The sequence below is a fragment of the Sinocyclocheilus rhinocerous genome, unplaced genomic scaffold (genome assembly GCF_001515625.1).
Source record: "Sinocyclocheilus rhinocerous isolate Xijiao unplaced genomic scaffold, SAMN03320098_v1.1 scaffold5, whole genome shotgun sequence".
NCBI lineage: Eukaryota > Metazoa > Chordata > Actinopteri > Cypriniformes > Cyprinidae > Sinocyclocheilus > Sinocyclocheilus rhinocerous.
This window is the reverse complement of record NW_015661874.1, coordinates 323,402-340,067: the sequence shown is the minus strand read 5'-3', so window position 1 is coordinate 340,067 and position 16,666 is coordinate 323,402. Positions and strand designations below refer to the sequence as shown.

At 33.9% G+C, this 16,666-nt stretch overlaps 1 protein-coding gene across 1 annotated transcript in view; it reads right to left on the bottom strand.

Annotated features, from left to right (window-relative positions):
• Positions 1 to 16,666, bottom strand: part of LOC107726638 (CUB and sushi domain-containing protein 3-like) — a 274,484-nt gene that overhangs the window by 99,125 nt on the left and 158,693 nt on the right. Inside the window, exons 33-35 of the mRNA XM_016536300.1 lie at positions 8,239 to 8,352; positions 7,303 to 7,398; positions 6,393 to 6,596 (exon numbers count right to left, since the gene is read on the bottom strand). Coding sequence (XP_016391786.1) covers positions 6,393 to 6,596; positions 7,303 to 7,398; positions 8,239 to 8,352 — 414 coding nt within the window. The remainder of the gene's footprint in view (positions 1 to 6,392; positions 6,597 to 7,302; positions 7,399 to 8,238; positions 8,353 to 16,666) is intronic.

Below are 16,666 nucleotides of genomic sequence, written 5' to 3'. Positions count from 1 at the left end.
GAAAGGACGAGAAATGAATCTTCTGGCAAGCCTGACATTCTTTGTCACCTTTGGAGGGCTCAGTAAAGCAATTTTTATTTGCTTGTTGAGGCTTCGCCAGACATTGTGCTCAGCCCCTTTTGTGTAGCTATCAATAAGCGCGAATCCTCTCTGGATGTTAACTACCGCAAGGGCGTTCTGTCTTCACAGGCAGTATTTGACGCTATCTGTCAAAGGCACCGAGGCGATCTGGAGGCCAGAGTCAATCACTTTGTCTTCAATCGCCAGGTGCACCTCCGGGCGGCACATCGTTGCTTTTGTACCGTGCCCAAAAATAAAAATAAAAACTCACACATCCGTTCGTGCTTTAGCCTTTTCCTTCTTTATTCTCCCTTCGGTTGCGTGGAAGACCATGGTTAAATCTTCACAATTATTCAGTTGACTTCCATTTGGAGTGCATCTATATTCCACAGGTGATGTCCCACACACTCTCACGCCCCCGCTATAATCAAAAAGGTTTCCAGCTATGTTAATGTCATCATTAGCAGCCGGCGCTCAAAGAGAGGATGAGCACGTCGCTCGGGGCAAAGAGCAATTTTATGTAAATAAATGGAACGTGAGGAGCCGCTACCATCAATAGAGTAACACACACAAAGCTAATGCTAACACTTGATCATGGCTAGTACAAGTGTGTCGTTTGGTTTGCTAGCAATGCTAGACTCAGACCGCCTCATTAATGCTGCACTATGTAAGTTTAGTGTATGTCTTCATTTTGCTGGCTCTTTTTTTGTCCATGGATGCACAGTAGCATTAAATTAATATTAAATTAAAATATAATGTTGTCACCCTATTTTAGATTAATACTCCAATTCCACAATTAATTTTAATTATTACTAATATAATATAATTGCAGAATTATTAGCATCATTAGTAATAGAATAGAATAGAATATATTTTAGTAAAATAAATTACATTTCAATTTAGTTATTTTTTTATTTTAGATAAGTAAATACTAAATATTAAATTCAAATGGCAAATTAAAATTAATGCTCTAATGGAAGAATTGGTATTTTTAGTAATATAATACGATACAATACAATACAATACAATACAATGCAATGTAATGTAATGTAATGTAATGTAATGTAATGTAATTCAATACAATACAATACAATACAATATAATATAATTTTAATAAAACTATATTTCAATGTAATTACTATTTTATTAAAATGATTGTATTATACTTTTATAATCTTAACCTTTTTTTTTTAGTTTTCAACTTTTAGATTAGTAAATACTAAATAAAATAAATTAAAATGGAAAATTAATGCTGTCACTCTAATTTAAAATAATGCAGAATAATGCAGCATTTATTATTAGTAGTAATATAATTGCAGAATGAATTTGATTTATTAGAAATATAATAAAATAATTTAATATTTTAATAAAATTTTAATTTTAATTGTTATTTTAGATTACATAATAGATATACTAAATTATCGATACAATACAATACAATACAATACAATGCAATGTAATGTAATGTAATGTAATGTAATGTAATGTAATTCAATACAATACAATACAATACAATATAATATAATTTTAATAAAACTATATTTCAATGTAATTACTATTTTATTAAAATGATTGTATTATACTTTTATAATCTTAACCTTTTTTTTTTAGTTTTCAACTTTTAGATTAGTAAATACTAAATAAAATAAATTAAAATGGAAAATTAATGCTGTCACTCTAATTTAAAATAATGCAGAATAATGCAGCATTTATTATTAGTAGTAATATAATTGCAGAATGAATTTGATTTATTAGAAATATAATAAAATAATTTAATATTTTAATAAAATTTTAATTTTAATTGTTATTTTAGATTACATAATAGATATACTAAATTATATTATTAACAATATAATATTATAATTTTGAGATTGTAATTTAATTATTATTTTTCTATTTTAAATGAGAATGTAAATAAGAAATATTAATAAATACCTTGAAATATTACATTCAAAATGATTGTTGTCACTATAATTTAGATTAATGCTCTAATTGCAGAATTAGTATTATGCAGAAATAGTATTAAAATACCACTTTAGATAAATTAATAAAATATTACTATGATATTTGAATCAAATTAATAGCATTTTCTTTTATTATTATTTTAGCTATATTAAATATACAAAAAAGTAATTATTAAATACTAATTATTACATTAAGATTAATGTTCTAAATACATAATTAATTAGTATTCATCTTTATAGAGATATTTCCCAGTTTCAGTGTAGTTAGCTACTTTTTATACAGGTACTTCAGCACCAACGCTCGGTATTAGCAATACTACAGAAAGATTGCTATTATTACATCTTTTAAATACTAAAATGATGCCAATGATACCAGTATTTCTGCAGTGCTGGTACCAACTCTATTCACCACCCGTGTGTGACTGACAGGTGACAGCAGACGTGTCAAAATAGATCTGCCTATTATTATCCTTAAAACTGAAACTGAACCCGTGCCTCCCTCCCACATGTCAGAAGACTGTGTGCTAGGCCACGACATTAGCTGCTGAATAATGAGCATCAAAACATCCCAATAACAATGTGTGTGCATGTTATTTTAAGAATTATTTCAGGAGACACAGCATAAAGTGACAGAGGTGAATCCAGTAATGGACACATGGACCTGCAGCACCTGTGCAGAAAATGCCATAAAAAAAAAAGAATTACGTGAAGCGGTTACCAATAGCAACCCTGTGTGCAAAGCCCACACACTTTAAAAATGAATATAAAACTCCTGGTGATTCACTGAGGCTTTTCCCTTTAGCGGAAATAATCGATGATAACAGGTGTTACTGTCAGAGGTGCGGCGTTTGATTTACCCTCTTACAGCACCACCGCACAAGACCTCACAGAAGGGATGGATTTGATCGTTTTCAGTTGCTAATTTCTAGGAGTTATAAATTGACACTTTTCAATGGTTATTAAAGGGATAGTTCACCCAAAAATGAAATTCGCTATTAATTAACTCACCCTCAGGCCATCCAAGAGGACTTTTATTGTTCAGTACAGTAGAACAGTAAAGATGATTTTTAGCTGAAAGCGTGGTCCTTGGTGATTCATGAAATGCAAGTCAACAGCTACTGTCACTTGAGAGTCAAAAAGAAGCATATACAGGCAAGACCAAATTATTACCTGTGGCTCCTGACGATATATTGAGGCCTTATGAAGCGAAGCAATTGGTCTGTGCAAGAAACAAAATATTATTAACACCATTATTACCTGTAATCCAGAGCCTCAGGCAAACAGAGTTTGATTCTTTTCCTTGAACTCATACTTTCGTACAGTTCATTTCAATAAACTGGTTCAAATGAACTGATTCACCAGTTCGTTTACACAGTCACGCAATGATGTAACATATATGCAATTACATTATTACAGCACCCAATAATGATGTGAAACGTTGATTGTTTAGGGGCCGTTCACGTCTTTTGCACGCTCAAGTTCGTTATTTCACGCTCATAATGGACGCACGCGGTGCGACGCGCTAATTTTTTCCAGGCACGTCCGCGCCACATCGAGATAAAAACATTTCAACTTTTCAGAATGCCGCAAGCGCACCGCGGGTCATGTGACAAGAACCAACCAATCAGCTTCATCATTTCTCGTAACAACATTGAAAGCTCAGCCAAGATGAAGGAACAGCTGATCATAGCTGTACAGGGATAGCCATTTTTAAACAAATTTAGTAGCAGAGCTACTGCAAGTGACTTTTAGTGCTGCAAATCCATTATCCTTTGCTGAAACTTCCGCGTCTTCATGGAGAGCGCAGGTAATTGTTGCTTAGCAATGGCATACGCCTCCGGAGCGCAAGCACCCGAATGCTTTGGAAAAATGCAGAAAGCAGCGCGTCTAGCGTTTTCCATGCGTTTTTAGGCGTGACATGTGAACGGCCCCATACGTGTCTAAAGCATATAAAGTGAATAAACTTAATCAACTAACATTTTATATAAACAATGAAAAAGCATAAAAACTTTCGCCCATTCATTCAAGTGCTCAGTTCACGCATGTGCATATCAGCGTTCTTCGGTCCAAGTCGAACTGTTTCCTCGGTTCACTGACTGTTGGAGGAACTGGAGCGCTGAATGAGTTAATTCATTATAGGATCAGATACGCCTGTATTTTGGCTCATTTTGAGTCAGAGTGACTGTCAGGCATCCAGAAGTGAGTTTAGATTGAGTAACTTGTAGATCTGTGCTGCTTGAGTCACAAACTGTTTCAGGTCGGTTCAGTCCGATTTGGTGAACTGCTTTCAACTAGTTCACTAAACAGAACCAATTCAAAAGACCGATTCGTTTGTCAAACCGGGCATCACTCCAGACCGTTTGCCTGAGGCTACAGATTACAGGTAATAATGTTGTAAATAATGTTCAGTTTCTTGCATAGACCGATCAATTCGCTTCATAAGCCCTCAATATATCATCAGAAGCAACGGTTATTAATTTTGAGTTGCCTGATATGCTTTTTTTTGACTCTCAAAGTAACGGTAGCCACTGAATTGAATTCAATTAATCACCAAGGACCACAGTTTCAGCTAAAAATCTTTACTGTTCTACTGAAGAAAAAGGCCATCTTGGGGTGAACTATTGGTTATGAATGCGAGGCTGATCGATACAGTGATTTTATCATTAGGAACATACTCATTTCACATGTGAAGAAGCCATTTACTGTACATAGAAATCTTAAGGTAAAGCATCAAAAATAAATAAAACAAGCCAATTAATTCCAAGGATAAGAGTGAAGGTGAAAAATTATGATGAAAGGATATCAGAAGAAAAAACACTATGATTCTGATTCTGTAATACAAAATCATGACTATTTGTGCTGAGAAAATGATGGCGTATTGTTTGGTTGGTGAGAGAGTAAGGATGGTGGCTCTACTTCTATCGCCTGTTGATTCTCTCATAGGAGCATTTCTATTAAATTGCATGAGGACAGGGCTAGAAGGAAAGTATTCTGTCAACTTGCATCAAGAGATTTCCCCGAGATTCACATTTACTTGAAATTGCATTTCACAGGGGCCTCCACACTGTGTGAATGCTCCTGTATCCATTAGCTCCCAGCACATTTATTTTTAATAAAACCCCCTCAAATCTCTCCGGCTCTGCTGCACAGCACAGTGAGTGACTTCTAAGGACCAGCATCCAAACCACAATGGAACTACATAGGTGACTTATCTGGAACGCTCTACAAATGCAGAAAATCATACAAATAGTGCTCCTCACGCGAAGCACGCCGCAGATTCGACTCAATGAATTCAATTCAATGAAATTCAGCATTAACATGTTGCCAGGCAAAGATCATGATAACCTAATTACTTAACAATCAAGCATAACTATTCACAGCACACTCAAATAATAAATAGGTAAAATAGTACATTTCTTTATTTTGATGTTATATATTTAAATAGGTTAATCTAAAATAAATATAATATAATGTAAATTCATAAATAGTAAATAATAACTTAAGTAAAACTTTAGCAATCTAGTAACATCTAAACATTTAAAATATAATGTATTTAAATACATATATTGTTATATTATAATAATAAATACATTAATAATAAATATTTAAAAATTAAAAATTAAAGTATATAATCTATGACTAATTTGGATAAATTGATTTCATTGTTATGAATGTATTAATTACAACATATTGAAATAACAGAATATAAATTTATAAATACTAATATAAAACGAATAAATACTATTATTCAATCATTTAAGTAATACTAGTAATACAGTGACATTTAAAATAAATTAACTTTTACTTAATTTCATTTAAAATATACAGTATTATAATATACCGATAATATTAATAATATAAATAAAAAATAAGAAATGTAGTTAAAGTATATCATCTTTGATTAATTTGGAGATACAAATACTAATATGAAAATGAATAAACACTATTAATTTACAATTTAAGTAATACTTTAGTAATGCAGTTTAGTAAACACACTCTAATGAAAGTATATCATCCGATTAATTGTATTAATATAGATAATATAAACATCTATTTTATATATTTCATTCAAGATTTGTCTAATTAACATTTCACTTTGTGCTGAGCTCTTCTGCAGTGCATTATGGGATTGTCTTCTCCATGAGTGCATGCAATACTGCCTTAAAATTTGGCTAAAATTTTAGAAGACAGCACAATCATTTTGGAACAGCCTGGGCAAAATGCTGCCTTGCGAGGGCAGCTCATTAAGTTTTGGACCAGAGCCTCTATCTCAGTCTGGTCATCTGGTCATAGCTGCATCCACGCCACAGGTCTTCCCCAGCAGCAGGGGGCAGTATTGAGCACACAGACGTGTGGGGGTGTACATACCGACACATGTTGGCACAGTGCCGTTCCACTGGGCCAGTGAGTTGGGCACTGCCTCACACCTGATGGCACTGGCACCATGCAGAGTGTAACCTGGGTTACACTCGAAAAGCACCACCGTGCCCAATCCAAAGTCATTCCCAACGCGCTTCCCATAGCGAGGCTCGGGCACAGAGCTGCACTGGGAAGCGCTGGTCCTTGGAACAGCTGCAGAAATGCAAGAAGAAAAAGGTTATGGTTGTTTTTTTTTATTTGCAAAACAAATATACACTACCGTTCAAAAGTTTGGAGTCACTATTTTTTTTTTAAATACTTCTATTCAACACCAACACATCAAATTACATGAAATTAATCAAAAGCGACGGCTGTTGAAAATTCAGTTTTGCATCACAGGAATAAATTACATCTTAAAATATATTCAAAGAGAAAACGGTTATTCTAAATTGTAAAAATATTCCACAATATTATGTTTTTAAATATATTTTTAATCAAATAAATGCAGCCCTTTTTTAACAAAAAATGTTACCGACCCCAAACTTGCACAGTGCTTGCAGTATACACTATACTGAATACATATTTTGTATTAAAAAATCATTCTAATAAAATAAAACATAAAAGATTTTAAACTATAGCATTTAGTATTTATCATCAGTTACTTTACATAAACTACGATATATATTGTTTGTAGTATATTAGTTACACTAGAACTAGAAGATTGAGCACATTGCATCATGAAATACATTATTCCACACAATGTACGGTGTTGTATACTGAACATTTTATGCATACAGTGCAGAAATACAGTTATTAAAAAAAAAAAAAAGTACATATTGCACATTGCAAAAATAGCATGAGTAGTATGGAAGTAATCTTTTCCAACATAGCCTTAAGTGATTAGTCAAAAAGTACATACCTTGATACACAAAATGAAAACCTTTAGCTGTGTTTGGTCCCTCGGTTTTGAACCTGATGGTGATTTCATTGGCAGAGCTCAGTGGCAAAGGCTCTCCTATCAAAAGAGAAATTTGAGGAGGTGAGGGAAAGAAAACAAGTTCTGTTATCTGTCTGCAGCTACAGCAATGGCATAAATGAGACCATTAATACGCCTGCTGAGCGCTGCCACATCAGCAGGGTTAAAGGAAATCATGTGTCCTCAGTACACCAACAAGAGCGGTCCAAAAGTTGGAGACTACGAGTGAAAATGTGTGGATCGCATCCTTTTCTACTTTAATACAAATGATATTATATACAGCATCAGCATAATTTAAGTGAAAAGTTGAATTGAAAAAATGAACTTTAATGTCACTCGTTTACTTACACTGACTTTTATATAATATAATTATATAAAGTTTTATATATAATATAATATAATATAATATAATATAATAGTACATTAATCATTAGGATCATTAATACATTTAGGGTGACAGCATTAATTTGACATTTTAATTTAATGTTTAGTATGTGATATTTAATATTTAGTATATCTATTAAATATTATAATAATAACAACAACATTATTACATTTTATTTTTTATATTCAGATTTTACTAGATTACTAAACTATAACTTTATTACATTTTAAATACTTTATTACATTATAAATGTATATTTATAATTGTGTATGTTATGCTACGTTACGTTACGCTACGTTATGTTACGTTATGTTACGTTACGCTCCAACTGCATGTCAGAAGCACATTAACAACAACACAACATTCAGTGCAGCAGAGCCGTTTTGGAAATGAGATCTGACTGTGGCAGTCCTTCATGTAGTTCAATGTCATCTCGTCTCAGCAGACGTGCCTTTAGTTGGTCTCACGTGGTGACGGTAAACAAAGCCTTTTACCAGAGTGAGAGCTGTGGGCAGAGGTGAGGAGCGGAGACTCTGTCGAGGGCCCGTCAAAGATCTCAAGCATATCATTAGGGGTCGTCTGGAAGAACATAAACTGGCCGAAGAGAACTGTAGTGAGAAACAAAGGAAAGAACTTCTTAAAAACAAGAACTTTCTTAAAAACTAAAAACATCCACTGTTGTTTACTGGCCGTAATTCATTTGCTTTAGTATATAAGACCTGATTACAGTGTATTTATATCTTTGCAGGTCAGTGTCTCTACAAATTATTTTTTATCAGTTGGCATCCCTCCCAAAGGAAGATTTTTATGCTGAAGTCGAGTCAGCATGAAATCAAACATGACCTTATTTACTTTATAATAGATGTAGACAAAATGAGTTTAAGTGGTAAGTGGTAAGTCACCACTGGCAAGATGAGGGTTTAATAAAAGTTTATGCAAGAGAAACACAATTTCTTTTTTTTTTTTTTTAATCTGTGCTACATGAATAAGAGAAAAAAGGCTGTGGCAAAAAAAAAAACTGTTAATTTACTTATATTACTGACGCTGTAACAATACAATGCTGGTGGAAAATCAGCAAACATATCCTTTAACTGTTGACATGCAGTAATAGATGAAGGTGGATAGGTCATTTGTTTATGAAAGAGTTTGATGAGACATATTTAAGTTCATAAGGATATCTCTGCCTATTTGTTTGTGTGTGTGTATTTATTTATTCATAAAAATAGTATTTCTATTATTTAAAAAAAATTAAATTAAAGAAAATTAATAAATACATTTAATAAATGAAAAGAAATATATTTCCTGTAATTGGACGAGGTACGGTAGTTGCACATTTGTTTCGTTTTTAAAGCAGCAGCACATATTAAGTCAGTTTCAGCAATACATGAAGTTAACCTGGGGAGGTAAAGCAAAGATCAGCAGTCAACTGACTGACAACCCAAAAAGAAATGCAAAATTCAAAATACAAGTAAAAAAAACCTTTTTTTTTTATAGTGCAACTTTTTATTACTTGATAAAAAAAATCATTACAAAACATTATTTTCTTAAAGTTTTTCCTGTAAAAATAACAAAAACAAGACACATTTATGTAATAATAAAATGATATATTAAATATATTTTACTTCTTAATAAAAGCTTGGAATACTTAATGTTCAATATTTTTTTCTGCTCATCAAGGCTGCATTTATTTAATAAAAATGCAGTAAAATCATTATTATTATGAAATATTTTTACAATTGAAAATCACTGTTCTTCATTTGAATATATGTTCAACATTGATTATAATAAGAAAAGTTTCTTGAGAATCAAATCAGCAAATAATTTCTAAAGGATCATGAAATCATCTCATGAATAAATTATATTGTTTATATATATATATATATATATATATATATATATATATATATACTTAATTCATCTAAATTCTATGTTGCCATGGCATCAGGTCTCTTCTCCAAAGTCTATGGGATTTTTCACCCATCTTATCATCCACTGGTTTAAAAATCACAAGTTCGCTCAATGACATATTCACATGGCTTCGTCTCATCAATACTAATATGGTTATGTTCAACATTGCTAAGTGAACTTCCTGGAGTGCCCAGTCATGAAACTAATTGATATTCATTATCAGACACGTCTTAGCTATAGTATAAATTCCCATCCTCTGGCATTTTAAGTTTGCTTAAATATTTTTACACAACCATTTTCCTTATTTTTATAAATATTTTAATATATGTTCATCCCCAATGCATATTAATTTGAATATAAGGTCTATGGAAGAATATCTGCAGTTCAACAATTAAACATCAAATTAGAATTATAAAAAAACAGTTTAGCAAGCATTCATTACTTTAATGTAATAAAAAAATAACAAAATATATCAATTTATTTAATTAATGATACAGTTTTTTTATTCTTTGCACTGTGAGAAGTTAGTAGTTATAAGTGTTACTGTAATTGTATTTATTGATTGATTTATGCATGCATATATGCACACAGAATCAGAAACAGTTTACATATTACAGACATGTAATTATAAATTAGAATGACACATAACATAGCTTATTACAACTGTCGGTATTATTTAATGGTCACATTGACCTATTGGTCCATAATTCAGCTTTTCATAAATGAATGTTAAACTTTTAATATCAGCTGTCACACGTCACACATGTTTACTGTGGATAGACAAACTACTTGTTGCATTGTGTTTTTACTAATTACAACTCATTTATCAGCTCCTTTTCTAGCCACATCTATTATCAGCAGTCAATAACTGTGTATGACTCCTGGAATTAATATTTCAGAGAATTAAATGCCAAAGTCCCTTTCGGGCATGTGGTTTGGCAAGCTTATCCAATCTTATTATAATACAGGTACAGGATATTAGTCAACAAATCAATATCATGCATTCACTGCACGATTAATTCTGACAGACACAAAGGCTGCTGACTAATTGGCTCTTCTGTTGTTTGTTATACAAGAACCATGTGGTGTTTGATCTTCACACAATGTTAAATAAGTAACATTATTCTGCACATGCTCTGAACGGAGGTCACACATGCCGTCTGGTTGGACCTTTCCATCCCCTGAGGACTGGGAAATTAAACACAATGCAGGACCAATCAAAATGATCTGAGCTCGACATTAGGGATGCACTGATACCATTTCTTCAGAACCGATTCGATTCCAAATATTTTGATTATCGGCCGATCCGATACCAACACATTGTTTTATTATTTTTTAAAAATCAGTGTAGAATTTCTATACCTCTATGTGTTGACCTGATCATCACTTTTTGTCTACTAAATTTAGACAACTTCATTATAAAGAAAAAACAAAACAAATGGAATAAAATATATAATCATAATCTATGACAAAAATACAATTCTAAACTAGGTTAGTGGATAATTAAAATAAAATTATGCTGAATGGAGGATGACAGACAACATTCATCTAAACCTAATATTAAGCTATGGAACGCTTCAGAACACTTAGAATATAGTGCACGAAAATGTTATGGTGCTTTACAATGTTTTATGCCTTTAATGGGGCTTAACAATAACACAGAATATTATACGCACAATATCAGATTTGGATCGGTCTCGTCTGACTGATACCCAATCCGGCAGAAAATGGCAGTATCGGAGCCCATACAGATACTGAGTATCGGATCGGTGCATCCCTACTCGACATTAACGCAAAGACTCAAACATCTCAGGGCCTTGTCAACTTTTAATGGTTTATTAAAGGGTTAGTTCACCCAAAAATGAAAATTAGGCTGCGTTTTACTCACCCCCGAGGCATCCTAGGTGTATATGACTTTCTTCTTTCAGACGAATCCAGTCGGAGTTATATTAAAAATTGTCTTTGATCTTTCAAGCTGTTTAATGCCACTCAGCAGGTGTTGCATTGCTTCAGTCCAAAAGAACTTAAATAAAAATTGCCCATCCATAAAAAGAAAAAGTCTCACATGGCTCCCGGGGGTGAACAAAGGCTTTCTGTAGCGAATCAATGCGTTTTTGTAAGAAAAATATCCATATTCAAAACGTAATAATCACTTTAATGTAGCTTACCTAGGATGCCTCGGGGGTGAGTAAAACGCAGCTAAATTCATTTTTGGGTGAACTAACCCTATAAGTGAAGGAAATGGCACTGTCATTGGCTAGGCAAACTCTTTCTCAACAAGGAAAGCGAAGACCGTTAAACCAAATCTAGCAGACATCTTTACAGCTGAGGTCACCATTGTGATCTAGAAGGTTAATGGTTATTGGCTGTTCTTGTCCTTACCAATATGACAGCGCCTCCAGGCTTTTATAGTGCTGGGCGATTGTGTGTTAGTCCAGTGAACAAATAAATCAGCGGTGGCTCTCAGCGAGGTTTCTTTACAGGCAAAATCTGCTGTCTAAGATGGACTAACAAAAGCTGCTGCTTTTTTTAGCTGCCTTGGTATCAGACATATTTTACCTGTTCATTTCTATCCTTTTTCAGAATGCTGAGCTGGAAAATAAACCAAGCAGCTCTGAGACGAATCTGATGGATTTGAATATGATTTGAAGCACAAATTATTTGTAAATCAGAAAACCACAGTACAAGTATGTGCACTTATGTCTTGAAAGGATGAACTACTCATCCCATAATGCACTGCAAATGATGTAATCAAGTAACTGACAATACAAGTTGCTAAATATTATCATTTGTGCAAATATACATGAAAACATCACTAGGTATAAATAACACTACACTGATCAGAAATGTAATGATGCCTCCGTCGACCCCCAGAGGGTTAAAATGTTCAATAATAGCTAGTTAGGACATTAACTTTGGCAGTCAAAAATACTTCTGTTAAACTACCAATTACAGAGTGACAGCTAACAAAAACTAAACTAAACTGAACACTAGACTGCCCTGAGAAATGTAACAGTATTAAACATTTTCAATGATATTTGGTTAGTACATAAACTTTGGCAAAATACAGAAACTCAATTTTAAAACTATAAATAAATAATAAATGAAAAACTACAATAAATAAATAAATAAATAGTAGTAGATAATAAATATTAAATAGCAAATAGTAATAATAATATTATTATTAATAACTAAACACTAGACTGTGCTGATAAATTTAGCACTGTTACATATTTTAAATGATAGCTAGTTAGTACATCAACTTTGGCAGTAAAACAGAAACTCTAATATTTTAAAAATATAAAATAAATAAATAAATACATACATACATACATACTGTAAATACATAATTAATAAAAGTATTTCAATAATAATAATAATAATAATAATAATAATTAATGTTAAACTACAAATTAGTGAAACCTAAAAAAACCTAAACTAAACTGAACACTAGACTGATAAATTTAACTCTGTTAAACATTTTAAATGATAGCTAGTTAGCACATAATTTTGACAGTCATAAAATACTAAAACTAAAATAAATAGATCAGATTCAGAAACAAACAAACAACAAATAAATAAACAAACAAACAAACAAACAAACAAACAAACAATTCTAGCATATCTCATCACCTAACTATCTCAGAGTTCATGGTAGATCTTGAAAGGTTTAAACACTATTACTAAAAAACACTTTGTCTGCAGAGACGATAAATGGTATTGTACTTCCAGGAACCCGACAGCACTCTATTTACAGCGGTAGGAATTAAGTCTTATGCAAGTCTGTGTCCATTCAAGGTTAAACTACTGCAAAATTGGCCATCACATTATCCTCTTTCCTGCACAGTGAGAAATACAAACATATCAAAAATAAGGTCAACACCATATGCTCCTTCAACAACAGAGAGTCAGCAGGTGGATTAGAGGCTAACTAGAATTCCACGCGACAGAATGAAGGCATGAAACGAAAAGGCCTGAAGCTCAAACTGCAGCCCCATCCACGACAAGGCCCGGTGCTACGCCTCAATGCATACTACAGAACTTCAAACGCTCACAGACAACATGGATATAAACCCCCGCTGCTTTGAAATGAACTTGGCGTCAATTATTCAAGGCGGCGCAACAGACGGTACAAATAACTACGACAAACATTTGTGCTAGCAAAGCGGCGGAGAGCTGAAAGTCGTATTGCCGCAGTTAAAACTCGGTGACTCATCTCTCTGGAGTACGATTCTTCTCAGCATGTTCCCTGCTACTAACCCACCAGGCTAGCCACAGGCAATGTTCACAAACCCCGATGCCTTGCTTTGCAGCGACAATGAAAGAAAAGTTTTGCAGTAAAACAACTCTAGAGTTAATGCTTTTACATGCTCCTCTGCCCTCATCTTGACTACTGGCCCACATCGATTTTAAGTGCCCATATTATGCTCATTTACACGTTCATAATTTTATTTTTTGGGGTCTGCAAGAATACATTTACATGATTTAAACAAATTGTAAAAAAAAAAAACATTTTCCTAACAGGCAGCACCTAATTTCACCCTCAGCCTGAAATGCTCTGTTATTTTCTCTCTTTAACCCTTGTGCTATGCTAAAAATCCTTTACTTAATTTGGTGTTCCCGGGCAAAAATGACTGTCCTATTCGAAAAATCTCTTGTAAATCTCACATTGTTATATTATCACCAAAACTTGGATTTAATCTTTTTGTCAGCTTGTATTCTTTCAATAAACAGAGGTTTTGTCATTCTTTTTGGAACTGATTGATCGTATACCTCAGTGATCTGAGCTCATGCATCTCAGTTATATAACAGTTATATAATATAATAATTTTCAAATAGGCCTATAATAAATTACTCGTGCCTCAGAGCGAGCAGACGAAACACAATAAATGCAGACATTGCTTTCAGAGGTGGATATACTTTGACAACAGACTTTGCTCGGCATTTGAGAATGACCATAACATTTCAGATGCTGCGCTACAAGATCACTCCTCTGGTTAGTCAAGTTATGCAGTCACATAGCGCAAACATGACATTTTTGATGATCATGGAGGAATTTATTCAGCAAATGTGTTTCCATCTCTTATTATTCGCATTAACCCTTTTTTTGCACAAGTCAAAAACCACCTCAAGTGATCTTTTTTTTCCCCCCGAAAATTTGCATTTCCATTACTTGTTTCTGATGCAATACTTCAAAATGTGCATAAAAACAGGGTGATGGAAAGATACCTAATGAGGCCTACAATCAGTCAGAAACCCCAGCTTTCCAAAAAGCCCAGTGTGCTCTGACTGGATAACTGTCTCAGTCCATTTTTAACTGGTCAACCACTTCGAGCAGGGCTATCCAATTGGTGGCCCACGGGCCAAATCTGGCCTGCCAATCTTCTTCATCCAGCCCTAGCTAAGAGTAAGTGCAAGGTTGCACATGTGCCTTGATTTAAAAAAAAATTTTTTGCACTAATTAGTTTGTCCACAAGGTGACATTACTGTCCCGGGAAGTAATGAAGAGACAGAACATCAAAGGGGTCATATGATGCAATTTCAAATTTTCCTTTTTCTTTGGAGTGTTACAAGCTGTTCGTGCATAGATAAGATCCCTAAAGTTGCAAAGACTAAAGTCTCAAACCCAAAGAGATATTCTTTATAAAAGTTAAGACTGGTCCACACCCTCCTAAAGCGCCTCGTTTAAACACGCCCACACGTCTACATCACTGTGTGGGAAGATTTGCATAACACCACCCAAATGCATCATCACAATGTGGTAAGGGGCGTAACATTTCCGTCAGATGCTTGAGGTATTCGGCCAATCACAATGCACTGGATAGCTGGCTAATTAGCTTACACCTCGCTTTTCAGACCGATGAACTTTGTAAAAATCGCGTTTCAGAAAGGCTGGGCATAGAGGAGAAACAATAATGTACATTATGTGGAAAATAATGTGTTTTTTGAACCTTAAACCGCATAAACACATTGCATTACACCAAATACACAAAATAATGTTCTTTTTAGCAGCATCATATGATCCCTTTAACAACAAACTACTGGAGGCCACAACAACAGCAGACGCCCACGTTGACAAGAGCTTGTGTGAGAAGGTTATGAGTTATCTAATTCTAGTTTAAACAAGTATAAAGACTTTGTTATCGGTCATAACTTCTGGGGAGAAATAGAGCAGACACTGGACAAAGATAATTATCAGATGGAGTATATTTTGAAAGTCTACACTTTTAGCTGTAAGCATATGCTGGGCTTTACGCAACGCAAGCACAGAACAGGTGCGTTTACTCCAGGACAGCATTATTAAATGCGCTGCAACATCCAGTGAGAAGCGTGTATATTCGATACACACATATCTGATACAAGCTACAAATCATTCTGTAATTAAACTAGTTTAAGATCAGATGAAACAGCCTCAACAACAAGATTGAGGAGGAAAACAGGAGAAACACTGTGCCATGAATGAACAAGTTAGAATTAAATCCCAGAATCACCACCCTAACAAATATTTACCACTGATGTACTGTAGTAACCTTAATACTGTAGTATTAAAGGGGTCATATGATGCTGCTAAAAAGAACATTATTTTGTGTATTTGGTGTAATGAAATGCGTTTATGCGGTTTAAGGTTCAAAAAACACATTATTTTCCACATACTGTACATTATTGTTTCTCCTCTATGCCCCGCCTTTCTGAAATGCGTCGATTTTTACAAAGCTCATCGGTCTGAAAAGCGAGGTGTGCTCTGATTGGCCAGCTATCCAGTGCGTTGTGATTGGCCGAATACCTCAAGCGTGTGACAGAAATGTTACGCCCCTTACCATATTGTGATGCCCTGTCCGGCTGGAGCGTAGTGCAACAAGCGCTACCCTACACTGCCCAAAAAACTCGCGTTTGAATCGTCAGTGGCAAATTCTTTAAATATAAAAAAATGTACTTACAGTCTGTGAGTCAGAACAGCCGGCATTGTAGTCTACTCTACCAGGATCAGGAAACAGTCCTCCATAAAATGCGCTG